At 42.5% G+C, this 20,599-nt stretch overlaps 2 protein-coding genes across 2 annotated transcripts; both read left to right on the plus strand.

Moving 5' to 3' along the window:
• Window positions 1-123: 123 nt before the first annotated feature.
• LOC119383413 (LETM1 domain-containing protein 1) lies at window positions 124-11,675 on the plus strand. Its single transcript, XM_037651525.2, has 10 exons — window positions 124-234; window positions 442-626; window positions 1,086-1,198; window positions 2,437-2,519; window positions 4,133-4,220; window positions 6,714-6,803; window positions 7,803-7,904; window positions 7,966-8,112; window positions 9,289-9,385; window positions 11,478-11,675. The coding sequence occupies exons 1-10, from the start codon at window positions 158-160 to the stop codon at window positions 11,555-11,557; spliced, it is 1,062 nt and encodes a 353-aa protein (XP_037507453.1). The 5' UTR covers window positions 124-157; the 3' UTR covers window positions 11,558-11,675.
• An 879-nt stretch (window positions 11,676-12,554) lies between these two features.
• On the plus strand, window positions 12,555-16,040 carry LOC119383414 (ER membrane protein complex subunit 10). Its single transcript, XM_037651526.2, has 7 exons — window positions 12,555-12,687; window positions 12,869-12,923; window positions 13,020-13,132; window positions 13,236-13,325; window positions 13,715-13,893; window positions 14,664-14,760; window positions 15,791-16,040. Exons 1-7 carry the CDS (start codon window positions 12,628-12,630, stop codon window positions 15,878-15,880), a joined length of 684 nt encoding a protein of 227 aa, XP_037507454.1. The 5' UTR covers window positions 12,555-12,627; the 3' UTR covers window positions 15,881-16,040.
• The last annotated feature ends 4,559 nt before the right edge of the window (window positions 16,041-20,599 follow it).

The following is a 20,599-nucleotide window of genomic DNA, read 5'->3' on the forward strand; positions in this document are numbered from 1 at the left end:
ACTCCACAAAAAGCTTCAAATTGTGTGATTTAGTAAACTAGTACAAGCGTTTACACGTCTAATTATAACAATAAATTATTTTATTGTAATAACTTAGGATACAAATTGCATCATCTCGCTTGCACGTTACGTTCCAGCTCGTAGATCGCTCCGTATTATGGCGGCGCCGTACTGGCTGTTTCGGAATGCGCGCTATGGTTTCGGACGTACAAAAATCATCACTCCGCAGTTCAGGTAAAACATTAAGAGCCATTTACCCGCACATCCACTTTCGCTGCCGAGTTGCACGATAGCGTAACTATTCTGGTTGCGTCGTGTTCTTGCCGATGGCCATCTCGTCCGACTCACTGATCGTTTCATTCACAAAGTGTGTTGTACTACTTAGCGAAAAAGAAGATATATACACATATAGCCTACCGTCTTCTTTTTATTTCACTCCAGGGTCACAGCGTCAGTTTCGAGGGTCAGCACAGCGCCACCGAAGGATTCTCCGAGTAGTATCGTCAAACCTTTAGCGAAAACAGGGCAGTATGTGTTTTCGAAGTTCAAGTTCTTTCTCGAAGGCTACGACAAAATCTTGCAGAAATTCCCCGTGGCGTACCGGCTACATCAAGTGTTCGTTGTCGGTGAGTTTCCTTCTCATCTTCGTTGCCCCGGGATCACTTATTAACTCTAAATTAATCGTTGTCCAGCAGCCTACTTATTTTCTGCAGTCTTTCCTCCGTCCTCCACTTTGCTAGCTGATGCTACGAGTCTCTGTATTAGTTTACGGTCGTGTGTAGATCTTCACAGAAGTTGATATCGTGTCTTGTATCAAGTTATTCCGTTTCATATTGCATCACCACTCGTGTTTTTGAAAATTTGTCTGACTGCCTTCCTCTGTGCTTCGTAAATGCGAGCTGCAAAGTAAGAAAGAAATCGGTTTTTCACTAATATGAACGAGTGAGCCTTGCTCTTTGTGATCAGTTTGGTAACCCCCACCCTTGGTGACTGTTTCACAGTGGAAAAGAGCCTTAAATACATATTTTCAGAATTCGACAAAATATTTTGTCTTTTTTTCCACGATATCAAACATTGCTCCGCAGGTACGAAGGACCTGTATCAGGACGTTCGAACCTACATGAAGATATCACAAGACTTGAGAAGCGGCAAGTCCGTGAGAGAACTTTCCAGGAGAGAACTTGAACTCTATTACTGGGTTTGTACAATATAAAGCACCACTCGTTAATTAAAACGTACGAAAATGATACTTTGAACTGATATGAACATATGTCGTCTTTAATTAGTCATGTAGATGTTCGTGTAAACTTTTAGTAATAGAAGTAAGACATCATGTATATATTAAAATGAGATTCTGGACTTATATATGTTAATGATAATTGTTGGAGTTTAACATCCTAAACCATGATATGATTATTAGGGATGCCCCAGTGGAAGGCTCTGAAAACTTCGACCACCTGGGGCTCTTTAACGTGCACCTAACTGTGAGTAGACGGGCCCTAAGCATTTTTGCCTCCATAAAAAATGCGGCCACCGCAGCCGGGATTCGATCCCGCGACCTTCGGGTCAGCAATTAATTAAGCACCATAACCACTAGACCACCATGGCAGGTGGACTTATACTTGTTGAAAGTTGTTATGCTTAGGAGGGATGCCATAGTGGAGAACTCGGAATTCATTTTGACCACCTAGGGTTCTTTAGTGCGCACCTAAATCTAACTACACCTTTTTTATTTCTTTTTCATTTTGCTTCCATCGTGGCGAGAAATCAAACCCTTGCCTTCATGCTTTGCAGCACAACAGCGTAGCTGCTAAACTGTATACCATGGTTCGTTACTTAAAAACCTAGTGAAATCTTACAACACTTAGCTATATGCTGCTTCACTGCACCATGTTGTCAGTTACTAGATTTAGGCTTGTAGAAGGCTTTTTTTTCTCACTCTCACATTGTGAATGGCTGGCCACGTGGGTGATTTATCAATATACTGGTCTGCTTTGCGACAGGAAGAATTGTGTGCAGTGATTTCTGCATTGAAACGCATCACTGCAGTTTCCCATCTCCCACATACCTAATAGTTCACAAATATTTGTGCATTCAAAGGGTTGTGCACATACAAAAATGTGCACAACTCTTCGTACCCAGACTTGCATAGGCGTGCGCAGGGTTCCCCATCAGGGGGGCGGCAAAGGTTCATCGCAGCCCCCCCCCCCTTCTAAGTGAATGTGTGGGGCAGATTTTGCACCCCCCCCCCTCTCTTAGGTGACTAGAAGGGTCAATGTACGGGACAGATTTCGCACCCCCCCCTCTTAGATGATTAGGGGGGCAGCCGCCCCCCCTGCCCCCCCAGTGCGCACGCCTATGCAGACTCGTCTTGCATGGCATTGAAGTTTGTCTTGTATGCAGTGCAGAACTAAATTTTTTTGTGTGAATTTGCAGGTGCCCCGGGACATACTCAAGATGGCACCAATATTGGCGATCATATCGCTGCCCGGAACAAACTTCGTCATGTTCCCTCTTATGTAAGTAACCCAGATAACATTGGCTGTGGTGCCGTTCTAGCTTTCAAATTAAATATAAAAGTATTGCTAACTAGATGTGCCTTTGTACGTCACTTTCAAACGTATGCTGCATTAAAGTTACACACATTGAACATCGGTCAGTCGGACAGCCTTTGAAAATTTTGCGAGGGACCCATCCTTCTACAAAAATTTGAACCTAAACATCACTAAATTCTGCATGTTGTGCATGTTAGGAAACAGCTGTGTCTAGAAGCAATATTTTGCTGTGAAACAATGATGAATGATTTGATCACTCAGTAAAGTACATAGGTGATACGTTTTAAAATTGTTCAACCTCAAATTGCCGTTCTTCCCGAGCAATCTATTATACAATGTTCTTTTATTATTTCATAGAGTCGTAAAGTCAATTTATGCCACATATAATTTGTAATTAGTGTTCACTTATCTATTAACAGCGAAGCTGTTTTGAGCTAGCCGTAATTTGTGCAGCCTATCATAAAGCTATCATCATCATGAACAGGTATGTGACACAGAAATTGGGCAAATCCCACTACTCACCGCTGGCTCACTAAGAGAGAGATAAAAAGCTATAGAAAGAAAGAGAGAAAAATTGAGAGAAGTAATATGAATAAAGCCATAAAAAGATGGAAAGAGAGAGCAAGATATAGAAAGAGAAACACCGGAATAGTTAGAAATAAATAAAAAGATCAAGAGAGAAAGAAAGAGAGAGAAAAAAGCAGAGATAAAGAAAGGGTCATTCTATGAGAGGTGTGAATGCTTGGTTCTGGAGTTTGGCCATCCGTGTCGTGACTAACCTAGCAACCAGATTAGACTTTAGAATCGTCCAGTTTCGCTGCTTCAAGCCCTGCGCGACTTAGTGCAAGCTTTGCGAATTTTTTTTTTCTCGAGGCAACAATGATTGAATGTGGTGCTCCAGACTCTGTCAGCAGTCACTGTTAAAGGGACGGTAATGTGAAACATTGCACATTGTTATGCCACATTATGATGATAGTGTGTGTGTGTGCATTCAGTGCATCCGTATCTGCTGAATGTGCTAAATGTATGGCTAAGTTGTATCATGTGCAGAAAATGTCTGGCAAGGCAGATTTCGCCGTGTGATACTCTTGCAGAAAAATGCATTACCACCTGCCACATTAGCTTAGTGTAATTTGCATTCTGCTGCTGAGAAAGAAAGCTCATGGGTAATACTGTTGTTGCAGCTGTATTCTGGTTCAACGAGGGTTGGAATCCAAGAATGCTGATGCATTTAGGTTTAGGAATGCATTGAACAACTTTGCCTGGAGCACTTGGCCACAGCACCCTTCACACTTAGTTGTTTATCTTTGGGACTTAAAAGTCTGAGAATTATCATATATTAAGTAAACTTGAAGCAAGGAAAAAATTCAGCGTTGCATTATTTCAAAGAAGTATTTTAGTTGTCTGCTCAAGCTATAATACTGCATTCTTATAGAACGTTTCCGGTCTAAAAAAATTTTTTTTTTTTAATCCCAACCTTAAATGTTGTGTTTTGGCAAGCGCCGTTATTGATGAAACTCTGCACCCTCAGGCCTATGTGACACTTTTGTGACACAGTTGTTCAATGCTGCCTGCAGCTACCTTTTTCCACGACGCCTCCTCACCTGGCAGTTCTGGAGCCTGGAACAACGCATTGACTTCTCTGTTGAACTGCATAAAAAAAAGGTGAGATCCCTACTATCACTGTAAATATACTAGCGTGTTGCACAAATGCCACTACAACACATGCCCATCGTGTATACAGTAAAACCTCTGTGATACGATCACGGCTCGTACGAATTTTGGGGTGATACGAATTTTTCTGTGGTCCCGGCCAAGGCCCATTAGCCTGCAGTGTATTGGAGTGCGGTTGTTGCGAACCGATTTTCACCCCGCGACATTTGATACGAACGTACGCTAGCGCACAGGTACGAACAGGTGCTGTCGCGGAAGACGCGGCAGTCCCGCGCGGGCGCGGGCATGCGTGCTGCTCGACCATCAATGGTGCGTCTTGCCTCCGAGATTGTGCGCCGGAATCTTGGAGGCCGTTGTGCGCCTTCACGTTTAGATTACAGGTGGCATTGATGTCGCATATCTTTTTTTTTTTTTTTTTTTCAAAGTGTGCTGCTGTGCTAGAGGCAGCAGCATCTTTGTACTGCGTTAACATGTGCCTGCCACGTCGTTGCAAGCTATGTCCTCGCAATCAGACGTTCCATGAAACAAAACTGAAACTTGGACTGCGGGTCCATCATGAAGTCCCATGAAAGGTGGCCGAAGCGGACAGTCTTGGCGAAGGAGCTAGGCCTCGCAACGTACACGCACATCGGCCAACTCTCCGATTTGTGTGGGAGACTCCCAAATTTTGAGCAAACCTCCCGATTGTGCGGGCACGGCAGTAAATCTCCTGAAAAGCGCCCCCAACACCACCTCGATAAAATAAAAGCAACAAAGGACAGTGACTCTAAAATTTTCTGATTTTCCTCTGTGGCGTGCAAATCGCTTCTTAAGTTACTTTTGCCGCAGTATTTTGTTGTCATGCAGAAAAGCGTAGTACGACTAGGAAGGGGCTACTAGCGGTCACGTGTCACAACACATCTGGTTCATTAATTACACACGCCCGCATGCACCGTAAATTTACGAGTACAAGCATGATTTTTTACGTCTAAAAAGTTTATTGGCAACCATTCAGAGCTGTTGATGACATCGCTGCGGCACCGCGAAACACTAAATCAAAATGTATGCCAACTTCCTTTTGTCGCATACTAATTTTCCATGTTTTCGGGTGATACGAAACCCCGCGAGATCCGTATCACTGAGGTTTTACTGTAGTTGATTTTATGATTTCAGCAAAGTGGCGTGGAATGAGAGATTCTGGCATAATAAAGGGAATTTCAGTAAACTCGGAAGTGCAGAAGGTGGGGAGGATAAAGACAAGGTAGTGTTTTCAGAACTTGCCAACTTCTCGAGCTTATGCAAAGAACGGCTACGCACCACTGGTCAGGCATTTGGATAGACAAGCAAAACAAGAGGCAGGATATAAAAAGGTTGGCATCGAAAGCAGCTGAGTGCGAAAAAAATGTGAAATCAGCTGAATTACACTTTGACGTGCTTACTCTAAAAGCATTTGCATCCTTTTGGGCATCTTTTTGTCCCATGAAAATAACCGCAGCTGATACATTCGAGGTCATGAACCCCAGGGCATGTGCTAGGTCATGCACAGCTGCAGTGTGATATAGCATTCTCTATAGCAAAGTGGCGAGCGAGCATAGACTTTTCAAGAAAGTAAACGCAAGCAAGTGAACGGACGATTATTCTTGTGGGACAAGAAGATTCCTTGAAAAGTTGCAACTGTTTTTAGATTGCAATGAGTGAGGAGCATCTGTCTTCAGAGAAGCTAAAGACACTCCAGTAAACATCAAAGAAATTTTCATTCAATTATACCAGATTCCCATACATGCGTGGCGTCTGGAAATTCTTTCCCCCATTGTCTTTTAATGTAGCAGTGTCATTTTTTTCATGCGTTTTTCTAATTGTCGTCATGAAGCAGTTGAGGTTTGCATAACATACTTCATTTTCACATAACCGGCGCTATCAATTATAGTCCCTTGAAAAAAAAAAAAACTGGGAAGAAGATCTCGATATAACCGGCACATTAACTAAAAATGACGGCACTCATATTTTAACATAGCTAACCTAAGTGCAATTATGTGTGCTAGTATAGTAGTGTTGGAGTATATGTCACATTAGTGTTAAATATTGCTACTAGTTTAACAGTTTCTCGCTGCTGAAAGCAACGCTGCTTGACTACTTCATCCATTGCTAATGACGTAAACTATAATTTACTATTACTTCAAAAGTGGTATTACCACTTCGATTAATCAACATGAATAGGCAGTACAAAAGGACGTCATATAAAATTACAGTAGTTTTACTAGCACTACTGCTAGTACTGTATGCCAACCAATTTTCTTGTTATTCATATATTTTTTCATTCTTTTCCTACTTTGGACACATTTACAAGCATGCCGAGCTTACAGTAAAAAGGTGTAGCAATGAGCGTCTGCTATCCCAGTTGATTATGTACATATCTATTGTACGTCTTGTTTCACCGTCATATGGTGTCGGTGTTAATCTGCATTACTTGCTGTGCATTTGACTAACTGTATCTATGGTACACAGGTACACCATTATCGCAGTGTCTTTCGACACCTTCAAGCCAATGTTCCCAAAGGGGAAGAGGGGAAAAAGCTTCTCAGCGTGTTTCACAAGGTAATACCAGCCTCCATTCGTAACGGTATAGGATCGTGTACGTACGTATTCGTCTGTTACTGCATCAGTTATTAGCATAGTTGGTTAATTGGTGAGGTTGTTGCCGCTTTCATTAGCTGCTACTGTCCGCCTAGCCAGGTATCCTATCAGCAAAATAACATCAGGCACCTAGATATGACAGTCTGAAAAAAATGCAGTTTTGCCAGAATGGCGAAGCAATTAATGTGATAGCAATAGTACACTGTAATACTATAAGAATTAAGGCAGGCAGCATTAGGGGTAATGTGCTTCCACTTCGTGCTCCGGAACTGTGGGATCCTGTCAACAAGCCTTCGGCGTTGAGTTGTGGCATGTCTCACGTACAGTTGCACGTTGTTCCTGCTTGCAGACACGCATGTGAGCGCGCTTTTTCTTCAGCGCAACTAGCATTTCACTCTTTGGCTAGCGTTTCGACGACACGTGAAGTGCGTGGAATGAAGCAGGTTGTCAACATGTCAATAGTCTGGAAGAACATTGGCGCAAGCTCATCGGCAAGAACTTTGCGCCATATTACAGGCAATATGCAAACACTTTCCTGCGGCACTAATGCTGGGATGACCATGGCTGAGCTTGACGGTCAGGTTTATGGAACCGGGTTTTTTCTGGGTTTGTACCTGGGGAGTAGTAAAGCTATCGTTCTAAAAATTTCCTCGCGCAGCTTACTGGAATGGGGATGCTGTACATCTTAGGCAAAATAATTTGCTTGCTCAGACAGCTAAAGCTTTGTCATCATTGCGTAAAAAGAAAATGCCTGGTGTATATTGTGCAATGATCTTTATTTTATAGACAGTTAGATGTAGTCTTATTGCTTAATATGGCAAGCCGTAGACTTTTAAGTCTTTGGACATTGCATTTGTTCAAAGAAAAATTTTGCACATTTAATTTAATAAATTATGTCCAGTGTGCTTACTTAATTATTTTTTAAGTCGTTTCCTAAAGCTCCTTTGTACATTCACACAGCTAGGAAGTGGCACGCATCCAACAGTGGCCGAAATCCTTGACATCAAGCAGTACTTTTCAACCAAGCCTCTTTCCCTGTCAAGTCTGAGCAGAAACCACTTGGTAAGACTGCAGGCAACATGTATGATTACAAGAAGCAGACACTGAATTCCTCCTGTCGCAGGTGGCACTTTGCAGGATTCATGGAAAGAGTGCATTCTTTCTTGGACGAAAGCGCCGTCTATGGAAACACGGTGGATTCGTCCGTGAGATGGATCTGGCTATGGCACGAGAAGGGCTTGGTGAAATGGACTTGTCCGAGTTGCGATGGGTATGTAGCGTACAAACTTGGTGAACACTCCCAAGTTTTCCGAAAAGCGTATGAAAAGCATGCGAATTCGTATGTAAAGCATATCACTTCTATATCTTCTTATAACTTTTGCTAATGTTTAAATAGGTGTCACGAAAAACTAGGGATGGGCGAATATTCGGGCGTTTCGAATATTCGAACGAATATTAAAGTATTTGAATTCGCTTCGATACGAATTTATATTATTCGAAATTTCGAAGTATTCGAAATGAACGAATATATGTATGCTTAACCGCACATAACCCCCTGTATGTGCCGTGAAACCACCCTTCCAGGGGGAATCTGCACTGCCGCGAAGCCACACTTCAAGGTTAAATGTACATGTTTCTTTTTTTTTTAAGTTTAAAAGCGTGTTATATGGGCTTATATGCACTAAGTAAAGTAATTTTTAAATTGTAACGTATTGTACCACTAATAACTTGCACCCGACTGCTATTCAAATCTTGATGCTATTCAAGGCTGCTTCCACTTCATTTCAAACCAAAAAAGTGACATTCACTCATACCTAGTTCAAATTCTTAAAAATATTGTGCAAGGGTCATGACGAAAATGCTCATTTTTCTTAATAATATGCGGTAAATACTATTCGAACTATTCGATTAGAAATTATTCGACCAAATCACTATTCGCTTCGGATTCGCTTCGAACCTCAAGTGTACTATTCGCAAATCCCTATGAAAAACAAGTTATGCATGCAAAAATTGCTTATCTCATCAATCTTCTGCCATACCCTTGGAAGCCTTGTCATTATGAAAGGAGATTAGAGGGGTGCCTGCTTCGAATGAATCTTTTTAGACAGGTTTGTGGAGGACATAGGCAACAGCAAAACTATTGGAAAAGTTAAAGCTGTGTAGCTTATTGATTTGGGCTGTTCCAAGTTTGCTCCTACTTCTGTGCTGCACCCACAGACAAATGATCATCAATAAATGGCATAAGCATTCCACAAAATGTTTGTGCTCGAGGCAAACTGAAAGCTAATGCATGCTATTACCCACTTCCTGTATTGTGTCTGTGGGGCTTTTACGTATTTTAATATTTGCGAGATGCCACATACGAGGTTTTATTATCATTTATTCTGCTTTGGTACTGCAAAGGTTGAGTGCTGCGACTCATGTCATCATTTGCGTCTTTGTTTAGGCGTGCTTCCTCCGAGGCTTTAACCCTATGGGCTTGAGCAAACGAGACATGGTGCACTATCTGCAAGACTGGATAAGCATCTCTTCAAGCATAGAAGGTGTGTACTTGTGTTTTTGTTGAGGCAAGTTATCAGTTCATTGAGCCTGCATCAAGAGACTTGTCTGCAAAGCAGTGACTCTAGTGTAAAGTGTTTGTTGGCCCAATGCCATGTACTGCTGCAGTGGTTCATGTTGATCATAGCATATCTGAAGTACCGACACTGTTTATCTGTACTCTAAGCAACGGAGGAATGCTTTTTTTTTTTTTAAGAAATTGAAATTACTAGCATCGGCTTTCAGCGGGATCACACTCATTGCAGAAGATGTTACTGTGCCTGTATTTATTTATTTATTTATTTATTTATTTATTTATTTACTTATTAATACCTCAAATGCCCCGTGAGGGGTATTACATGAGGGGTGGGCATAACTAGTCGATGATAGTTTCGATGGATGCCTTGAAAGATGCATGGCTGGAGTGGTGCACAATGTCAGCAGGAAGACGATTCCAGTCCATTGCCGTGTGAACGAAGAATGATTTCATGTGAGCGGTAGTGCAGGCTGCCGGAGGATAGACTGCCTTTGGGTGGCCATGAGGAGATGAAGTACGATGCAAGGGTTCGATGTCATCCTGATGACGTAAAAGGTGATAGAACTTATCAAAAAGGCACAATCTTGCAGTCTTGCGGCGCTGCTCGAGAGTTTGAAGATGAAGAGGTGACTTAAGCTCGGTGACGCTGGTGTGATAAGAGTAGTCTGAACAAATAAACCTAGCTGCACGATTTTGTATGGATTCCAGAGCGGTTGAAAGGTTAGTTTGATTCGGGTCCCAAACTGAGCATGCATATTCGAGTTTTGGTCGAACGAGTGTTAAGTATGCTAGTAGTTTCACCGGGGAAGAAACAGGGCGTATGTTACGACGCAAACAGCCAAGCACACAATTAGCTGCATTGCTGATATATTAGAAATGTGAAGGGACCAAGTAAGGTTATTGCATAAGTTAACACCAAGGTATTTGTAAGATGTAACTGCGCATATTTCCGAGCCAGCTATCATGTATTTAGCAGAAACGAATGATTGACGACAATGAAAAGTTAGAAGTGATGTTTTGCTCACGTTTAAAGACATTAGCCATTTGTTACAACAAGATTCTATGAGAGAAAGGTCAGACTGCAGGGTGAGGATGTCAGTGTTGTTAAGTATGGGACGGTAAATTACAGTCATCAGCAAACAGTCGGATTTTAGAAGCACAACCCTTGGGTAAGTCGTTAATGTATATTAAAAAGAGCAACGGGCCCAGAACAGTGCCCTGTGGCACGCCGGAGACAACAGGTGATAAAGGAGAGGAGTGTTGGTTAGCGTAAACAAATTGCTGACAGTTAGACAGAAAGTCGCAGATCCATTCGTAAACAGGAGGGTTGAGATTTAATCATGAGAGTTTTAGAAAGAGCCGTTTATGAGGAACCTTATCAAATGCCTTTTGAAAGTCTAGGAAGAGGGTGTCGACGGGTATGTTTTGGTCAAGGTGAGAGGATATGTCATCGATGAAGAGGACGAGTTGTGTTTCGCAAGACATACCCTTCTGAAAGCCATGCTGGTTAGGATTGAAGTAATGACATGATGCTAGAAACTTTACCACGTGAGAATAGATTATATGTTCCATTAGTTTCGAACAAACACTGGTCAGGGAAATTGGACGATAGTTATTGCATGAAGATGATGAACCTTTTTTTGGTACTGGAATTATCTTGCCCACCTTCCAATCTTGCGGCACCACTCCAGATGACAGAGATTGCTGAAAGATGTGACATAGGAAGGTACTGGTGACGTGTTTATAGTATTCTTTAGCAATTTAGAGTTGATCCCGTCAATCTAAATGTCAGTGTCTATCTGAATTGATAGATACGTGGCTACAGTTTGTCAATCTAAATGTCAATCTAAATTGATAGATATGTGGCTACAGTTTGTCACGGAGATAGTTGCATTGGTATGCTCATTCGCACTTCTATTAGACTGCAGCAGCTTCTTTCACTTTTGAGTTTCTCACATCCAGTTTATACTGAAAACTGAACAGTCGCAAACAAACTGTATATTTGTGCAAAATGCCCTGTTGTTTCCCTTATAGTCATACTCCTATTTATCGTTTTGCAGGTGACGCGATCTCCTTGCTGCTGCATTGCCCCATATTGTTGGCTTACAATGCGCCAAGCAATTGGATCTTGATCCACTAATGGTGCAGCTTCTGTTAAAAGACTCGTCATAGCTTAGCCTAGTCACAACGAAAGTAGACCGAAATGATGTTCTTTTTGTTGAGAGATTATTTATGTACCAATAAATGAATATGTGTAAGTTGTTTTGTGGTTCTACATGGTATTGAGAGCAACTTGATTGTGTGTTTCTGCTGGCAATGAGAGTGGTTGCATTTTGTGATGGCAGGTTCCACTGGGCACTGAGAAGCGGAGTTTTAGCAAAGGCATGTATGTGTGCCGGAATGTAAGGTAAACGTTTTGCATGTTTGCTTGAGAGATGGAGACATCAATGAGAACTAGAGAAATTAGACCAGTGTGGACCCACAAAATGCCTGGCACATGTGTGGCAGGGTTAATGAACCTTGTGTGCTGCTAAGGTTTGCTTGTTCAAATTAGCGTATACCAATAAAGTGAGTCTGTCATACACCATTCATTTAACCCTTTGAGACGCTTTGTACCCCATTGAGTTGTGCCGTAGTGACTAAGAAAGAACGAGATACATTGAGGTTTGGATGAATTGAACCTCCTGGTTAACAAATGTGTCTTCATTTAACCTAATTTTGCAGTGTACTGTTGCATACGATTACTTTGCTGAATGTTTGACGTGCCACTTTCCGCGAGCAATGTCAAAAGTACAATTTTTCTTTGCTCGAAAAAAACATAAGCGAAAACGAATTTTCACATTATTTCTAGCCTGAAATTTTATTCTCTTTATGCAAAAACAGAACATGAGTGGCTTGAGAATAAATAGATATTTAATTATAAATTCATTAATACCAATTGCTATAAAAAGTATAAATCAACATATTCTAGCGATTGAATATTGAGTGGCTTAAGATAATGTGTAAATATGACGGAGTTACAGACAGTTCTTCATAGGCGCGTCTGAAAGGGTTAAGAATCTCATATTTTCACTCGTGCACAATACGCGGACTTCCTGCGAGAGCTAAGGACAGCGCGATAGCAATGATCGGTTGGCAACAAGTTGCGTCGAAGTTGATGAAGCGCTGAATCGTATCCAATCCATCATCGCCAGCCGTGGTCGGTGAAAAATGGTGAACGTTCTGGTAGTGATCACGCTATTTGCTGCTGTTGCTGAACGTACTCGCGCAGTAAGCATCAATCCCTTTTCAGTAAATACTGGCTGCTTGTGTGTTCAGTATTTAGCAAACTACAACTTCGTTTCTGTTTTTCCTTGCGACTTAACTGCTATTTACTTCCGGCCGGCATCTCTCTGCCCTGCTGACTCACTTTTAATGATTGATCACGTTTTTATGGTTGCTTCTTTTGCAGAATGACATTGAAGACAAGTTGATCACTTTCACAGTGTCTCATTCTTTTGGCTCTGGTAAGTACGAGCGGCTTTACGAACTGGCAAAGTGAATGCCGCCAGCTGCCGAAGGCAAAGTGTATTAGACATCACAGCTGGTCTTCTCTGTTCCAGGTTCCGATAGCAGCTACGTTAGTAGGGCAGTCCTATCTGTTCCCCTGGCCAGGCCATCGGAAAGTACTTTTAACCAAGCGCCACTTTCGGCGTCTGATGCAGCCAAGCTAAGGGTAACTATGCACTGAATATTCGTTCTAATTAGCATATTGCGAAAACGAAAGTAGTCATGTGTTTGCCTCAACTTTGATGCATTATTTCATTTTTCGTTTACAGAAACTTGCAGAGGAGAACGGCCTGTACAGGGTGCGAGTAACAAGCGAACAAAATGACTCCCCATTTGTTGCGTCGTCATTTGCAAAAGCCGTAAGCAGATTCCAAGTGCATCTAATTAACCCTTATGAATTAAAATAGCCTCAGTATGTACGACATTCATGTATCCATCAGTCGGTCGGCTCTCGCGCTGTTGTATTATAGTTAATGAGCCTATCTATCTATCTATCTATCTATCTATCTATCTATATATATATATATATATATATATATATATATATATATATATATATATATATATATATATATATATAGTTTTAGTATACGTCATGTGAAAATTGCAACTTCGTCTACCTCACAGTCTCGTGAAGATTTGCATATAAGCATCAGCTTAATTATTCGAACACTGCAGTTCATCTTGTCATGTTTCACTTTCCAGCTGTCTATGTAATTAATTGTTCTTGCCTGTTTCTGTATGCCAGTGTTCCCTCTACGAGTCTGAGCTGAAGGACCACTTCATGGTGACGTTGGACCGTTCTGGTGCCCTCCTTGGGGTGTCAGACTTTGCTGGCCACCAGTGCACGGGCGCGCATGTTCCAGACCACAAGCTTGTGAATTTCAACACTACTCTATCTGTATCGATAGTCAACATTGCTCCTGGGTAAATATGAAAATAAGTTTTGATCTCTGCATCAGTGTCATTGCAAACACACTGTTCCAGTCGTCTCAGCAAACTTACCACAGCCAGACAGACAAATTATAAATATTAGGTACAAATACAGCCAGAAATGTACGAGACCGTCCACTTTGATGGAAACGCTTCATTAATATGCAAGCACTTGCACAATTTATTCTTTATTGGTATCTCTGTCAATTTCATAATAACTCTTGATATCTCAATGGTTACATGTGTGGATGTCACATTTGGGTGAAGAAATGGTGTTCATTATAGCCGGTGTGAGTTGTGTACTAATGGCAATCTTATAATGTAATATACAGAAAGTGAAGAATTCAAATGGATTTCAGTCATAGAAATTCTGCAGGAATAAAAAAGAAAGAACGCTGGGAGGTATAGGTGGTATCATATATTAGGCTTGGTCTAGGCAACACTTTACTCTCACATTAAAAAAAATACAATAGAATAAAACCCCCGCAAAGAGTATGATACACTATGGGCGGCCATTCACGCCTCATTATCATCGCCGATATGTGAAAGTGTGTTTTCTCTGTTAGAATTGTCTGAATAAATGATCTGAATAAGCGATAGCACCCAGGATTAGAAGTGTTAATTTCATACCATTAGCAGATTTCATGGACACTTGTTTGAAGAAATGAATGCCTTTTAGTTGTGTGCAGGCTGCTCTTGACTGCCGAATCATGCGCATAAATTCTTGGTACTGAATCTTACACTTCCGCACTTACTAATTGCAGGCCCGACACGCAAACTTATATTCGACGCATGGAGCAGGAAAAGGCAGAAAGGGCACGTGGTGAAAATGCGGACAACCGTTCCTTTTTCGCCAAATATGTAAGTTTCTTCTATCGCTGATGAATGTCTTGCATGTTGCTGCAGTTACCCGAATCACTGCAAGCGTTTCCTGCACTGCGGGCTTTCGTCGCTACATTTCAAGCATGCAAAACGATACCGGATGTTTCTTAGAGGAAGAGTATGAAAAATTCCTGTAAGCAATGTAATCAAGATGATTATCACATTTTTTTTAAGACCAAACTATTGGATTTGGAAGATATCGCAGATCGTTATATAATTTTATTTTCTGGTTAGTTTGTAAAGTATGATTGTTAACTTATCTAATAGGCTTAGTTATTTAGATACTGACAATATAAAGCTTGAAGCTACTGCTGAGACAATCGCATATCAGTTTTCAAATCACTCAAAATGTCTTCATCCTTGGCCCTGTAGAGCAAGTTTCTCGCTTTTTTTGCTGGCAAGCTGAAACTGAGCTGTGTGTCATGTTTCTGTTTTCTTATTTTTGTACCGTTATTTTAATATTTCTTTTCATGGTGGGGTCGGAGCAGTATCTTAGATTTATGGTCATGTCTGTAAAATCCGGAGAATCTTTCAAAATTCGGAAGTCTCCTATACAAATCAGGAAGGTTGGCAGGTACAGTGTTGACAGCTCCCATACTGACTGCATTGAAACACTGTGTTAGCTTTCACTGCCACAGCTGCACAAACTCCAAGCTGACCCCCATTGTGGAGCTGGTGTTACTAGACTGTTTCACAAATGTTGCGGACTACTTCTTTAAACACGTAATGAGGTATACACAAGCTAACTTTCATTCTAAGATCACTGATAGTTACATTTAAAAGGAAATTTGGGGCTCCTACACTGGATGTGTTGCATTATAGCATTCAACAATGACCATTCCATCACGCACCAAAAAACAGTTGTACAACTCCTCATGACAGCTGCGCTGTAAGGAAACTGAGAATGTGGTACCTCGATTGTAGGCCACAGGTGGCTGCACTGGCGATTTCCTGCTTCTCTTTAAACATGTATGCTAACGCACGTGATAATTTTTTGTGTTTGTTCCAGTGGATGTACATCATGCCGCTCCTCATCTTCCTGCTCATCTCGGGTGCTTCAAATCCAGAAGGCCAGGGAGGTGGTAATGCCGCTCGTTGAAGAAACTGAGATGAATCAGAGACCCCTCCCCCTCATTTGTAATATACGTTCACTTTACAAGCACATCACTTTACGGTAGTTTTCTGTGCACCCTGCAGTAACTGAAGGCGAGCGTGTGTGTGATTGTTGTTAATAAAGGTTTCTGCTATTGCACTGTTGAGATAGTGTTGTTTTGCAATATTTAGATAGGTGGCAGACAGGGCAATTTGGTCATAGACTTTTGTTGCAGAGGACAGAGCGATGATGGATTTCTGCTTATCTTGGGCAGCAGCGGATTACCAATTGCCCAAGTCTGCCAGCCTTTAGGTTGCCGTTTCTAGTTCTTCATCCACCTTTTCACGCATTTATTTCATTGCATCAATCCAACCTGGCTTCACTCATTGCTCAATGCCTTTCACTATCTTTTCCATTGTCTTACGCTACACATCCCTGCAGCATCCTTGTAAAAACTACTCATTGAAGCTGTTTGTTGTATAAAAGCTTCCTTTAACATATTTGGTGTATATGCCAAGGTGTTTTCGTTAGCCACCTCAGTGGCCGCGGCATTCTACTGCTAGGCAGGAGATTATGGATTAGGATAAGCCAAGTCTGTCTCTTTCAATGACTAGTTGTACCATGTACCACACGTACGTCTGTTGAGGCGTCATTTTAGTGAACTCTGATAACAATGTTTTGGAGGCTGCCTTGTGCTTCCAATGAAAACCTAGTCTTTATAAGAACTGCAGTTGGCAGGACAGTATCACTGAAACATTTAAGCAATCTCTCGGATGGAACATGACAGGGCTTTAGCAGAGTGTGACGATGGGTGAGTTGGTGCATAGTTTAATAAAATATTTGCGGCGCAACTGAGACAAGCGAGGAAACATCCTGTCTTCTTTTGTTTCCTTGCTTGTCTCAGTTGCGCCACAAATATTTTAAACATGAAAGGGCTTTGTACAAATACCTGCAGAAATGGGTACGCACGATGGCTGATCCATTTAAAAGTGAAGCATCAAGAACATTCTATCAATCTACAGGCACATGTTCAATGCATTCATGTTTTTCTATGCGACGAGTAATGGCTCTAGTCAGGTCACTGAAGCACTTGCAAGTAAAATGCTCTCAAATATTTACGGCTCCCTGTCCATCTCGGAACAACTCGGATATCCAGTTTTAGCAAGAGTTAAGAGTGTGTAGCATATGCTCCCAGTCCTCCTGCACCCAGCAGGCAGTATTTTTTTTAGCGAGCCTGTATATGACTAAGGGATTTGTCTGTTCGTGTGAATGTATGTGCCACAGAAATTGGGCAAACCCGACTACTCACCACTGGTCCACTAAACATGGACCAGGGAACACAATGGAGGCAAACAACAATTAAGATCGTGCATGAAATGCCAAGTGCATGCGGCAAGCCAGACAAGACGACACGTTGTGGCAAAAAGACACATGCTACTCAAATGGAAAACTTTGAAGAAGAATACGCTAAATTTAAGAGCGACTTTCTGGACAGACATTTTGGTTTTAGTTGCAGGGTGTGTGATCGGCAATGGTTCAAAATTCTGCGCCACCTCTGTGTCGTGTGCTAAACAGCTGCGCTGGTCACCCACCTTCACAGAGTGGAATGGCTCCTCAAATTTTAGAGCGCAGCTCTTGGGCCCCCATTCCTGTGTCAAGTGACATCGCCGTCAACGGTAACCAATAGTGCGAAAGAGAGCGAATGCGGAGGATGAAAGACGGCGATAGCGAGGAGGGAACTACAGTGGCGAGATACAGGTTCTGTGGCACCACAGCATTGTGCGCCGTTGTGTGGTCGTCGATGACGTCATCACTAAGGTATGCGGCGAGTGCGTCCACCGATACCGTATACGGAAATAAAGCACTGCATGAATGGAGGCCTGTCTGCGGCAGCTATTGTGGAATGTGCCCACGCGCTGCCTTCCGCGATCTCCCAGTTAACGAGGCAGTCACGCCTCAACTTACTGCAAAATCAAAACGCCTAAACAGCTGCACTCAGAATTCGCATTAGACAGTATCTTAATCATTGGTGTTTTTTTTTTCACTTTTCATCTGACAGTCTCCGAACTTCTTTAGTGGCCTCATCCCCAACTATCTCGGACATTGTCAAGTGAAAAAACACCCAGGTCCTGCAGCAACAACACTGTGCATTGCTCATGCCACCGCGATAAACCAAGCTGAATAAATATTTTTCCGTATTTTTTTAGTCGCACTCAAAATGAAAAGGTACAGTACGGTCCACTCTTAGAGGGAACACGCGAGCGCACGGCCGGCGGTCTGCGGAGCGCTAACTGCTGGCGAGATTTGGAAACGCGGAGCATGCGCGTAGAATCACAAGGGCGGTTCGTGCCCCGCGTCTTCTGCTACTTCTTCGCCCCAGCGCTCGGTGCGCGATAGCGAAATTCTATATTACTACGCTTGTAAGGACAAGACTGCTATGATCTCTGCATCGGACACAAACTTGCTTGTCTGTTATAAAAAACGGCCGGCTGGTGCGAGCAGCATGTTGAAAGCTTACCACTAACTTATCGGTGAGCACTTACAAGAATAGCCTGTTGGGCTAGTTGGTAATTCATTATGAGGGAAACTGCGCAAAAAAAACAACGTTGACAAAGGGAGAACAGAACAGCACAAGCGCATGCGCTTGTGCTGTTCTGTTCTCCTTATGTCGACGCTGTTTCTTTTTTTTTTTGCGCAGTTTCCCTCGCAACGAGCACTAGGTTACGCAAGTGACAGGCTTCGTTATCACTTTCACAGAATTCCACAGCTGGGGGCCCAGTTGAAATTCGGACGCTGGAGCCACGAATCGCATCAAAACTGGCGAGGAACCAGACCAACAAACACCTTTCTTTTCTGCCTGCTGATTACCCGACCAGGTGCAGGTAGAGTGGCAGCTACATGAATCCCACCACTGAAAAAAATCGCAGCATATCCACGGAGTGAATGATGATGAGTGGGCGAAGCTGCGGAGGTTCATCGGTAAACCGTGAATCTTCCGTGAATTCTGCCCAGTACATCACCGACGTGAGATCGGGCGCGTTTATACTAAAGGTTCGATGAGAGTTATGACGACTTGCAGCTCACTTTAATTTTACATGTACGCTGTGAATTTTCATTGTTTAGAAAACCATTGCTTTAGAAAACATCTGGCGTCTTTCGTTAAGCAGCTGGCGTCTTTTCGTTTTGCTTTAGAAACATCTGGCGTTCTTTCGTTTTGCTTTTAGAAAACATCTGGCGTCTTTCGTTGGTTTATTTCATCAATCAACGGCATTTTGAACAAAATTTTTATTGTTTAATCACGCACAGGAGAAATCTCACCAGGCACTAGCTTGGAGGTAAACAATGGCTGCTAATGGGAATGAGAGACAGAAGAAGTCGGCTTTTAGCTAACACTTACACCTCTACTTCTACTAACGTTTCCTACTGGAACATGCCAATGGCTGCTAATGGGGAATGAGAGACAGAAGAATTCGGCTTTTAGTTAACGCGCATGCTGCGAATTTTTTATTGTTCAACAACGCACAGGAAAAATCTCCCACCGGCACCACCTTGGAGGTCAAGATCTGGTACTAGCGTTACGACTGGTTACGCACTACTACGACTACGAGGGACGAACGGGGCCCCTAAAACGAAAGCAATCCAGCACTCGCCAAGCGCTGGGGCGGAAAGTAGCAGACGAACAGCGGCAAACACCGCCCTTACGCCTTTATGCGCGTGCGCCGCGTTTACAAATCTCGCCGCCAGTTTGCGCCACGCGGGCCGCCGGCCACGCGATCGCGTGTTCCCTCTAACAGTGGACCGCACTGTACAATCTCCTGGTTTTACAGGACTGCCTTCTTCAATTCCGTGCCAGTGACATTCGATGAGGTAGAATTTCTCGACTGTCTATTACAAAATCTTTTTGTGTTAGAGCATAGGCGTGCAAGTGGGGGGGGGGGGGGCTAGTCACCTAAGAGGGGGGGGCGCAAAATCTGCTCTGTACGTTGACCCCCCCTCCCTAGTCACCTAAGAGGGGGGGGTGCTGTGATGAACCTTCGCTCCCCCTGATGGGCAACCCTGTGCACACCTATGTGTTCAGTATGATCTATCAAAAAACAAAGGATAAAACTTGCTGGACACCTGTGCGAATAAAAATTTACAGAATAATGAACAATGTAGGGATTCTAGCTACCAGCCAAACCAAGTAGAATAGGAATGGCCATGTGACATAGTCACATCACAAACAAACACCGTTTGTGTGCTTATCTTGTTTAGGTTTAGCTTACTGCTTCTCGGTGTGTATCTAACTTTTGGAGGAATAGAAACACCTACGTAGTTTCAGGTCAGAATTGGTGGCTAAACAATGTTTATGCTAATGTATGTGGCTGTTTATGACATTGTGGTACACATCCACTGTGGTAGTTTGGATATATACAAGATAAGATGGGACGATGAGAAATCGTTTAACAGGGAATATCGCTGGATGTCTCTCTGAATATTGCTGCCTTAACGAAGTTAAATCCACTTGTCAAAGTGTTGGCTCCAGCTATATTTCCTGTTCAACAATTTGTCATCTCAACTTGAGCTACTATAGAATTGTTTTTGAGTAGCGCTAAGTCAGTATTCATTGTGATCAGAAATTGGATGTTTGTTCGCAGTGCTCTTAAATTGGACGGGAAAAGCTTGAACTTACGTCACAACAGAGCGAAATTAGCCACCAAATACAGTGCTCTGTGATAAATATTT

This window comes from Rhipicephalus sanguineus, chromosome 2, assembly GCF_013339695.2.
Source record: "Rhipicephalus sanguineus isolate Rsan-2018 chromosome 2, BIME_Rsan_1.4, whole genome shotgun sequence".
Classification (NCBI taxonomy): Eukaryota; Metazoa; Arthropoda; class Arachnida; order Ixodida; family Ixodidae; genus Rhipicephalus; species Rhipicephalus sanguineus.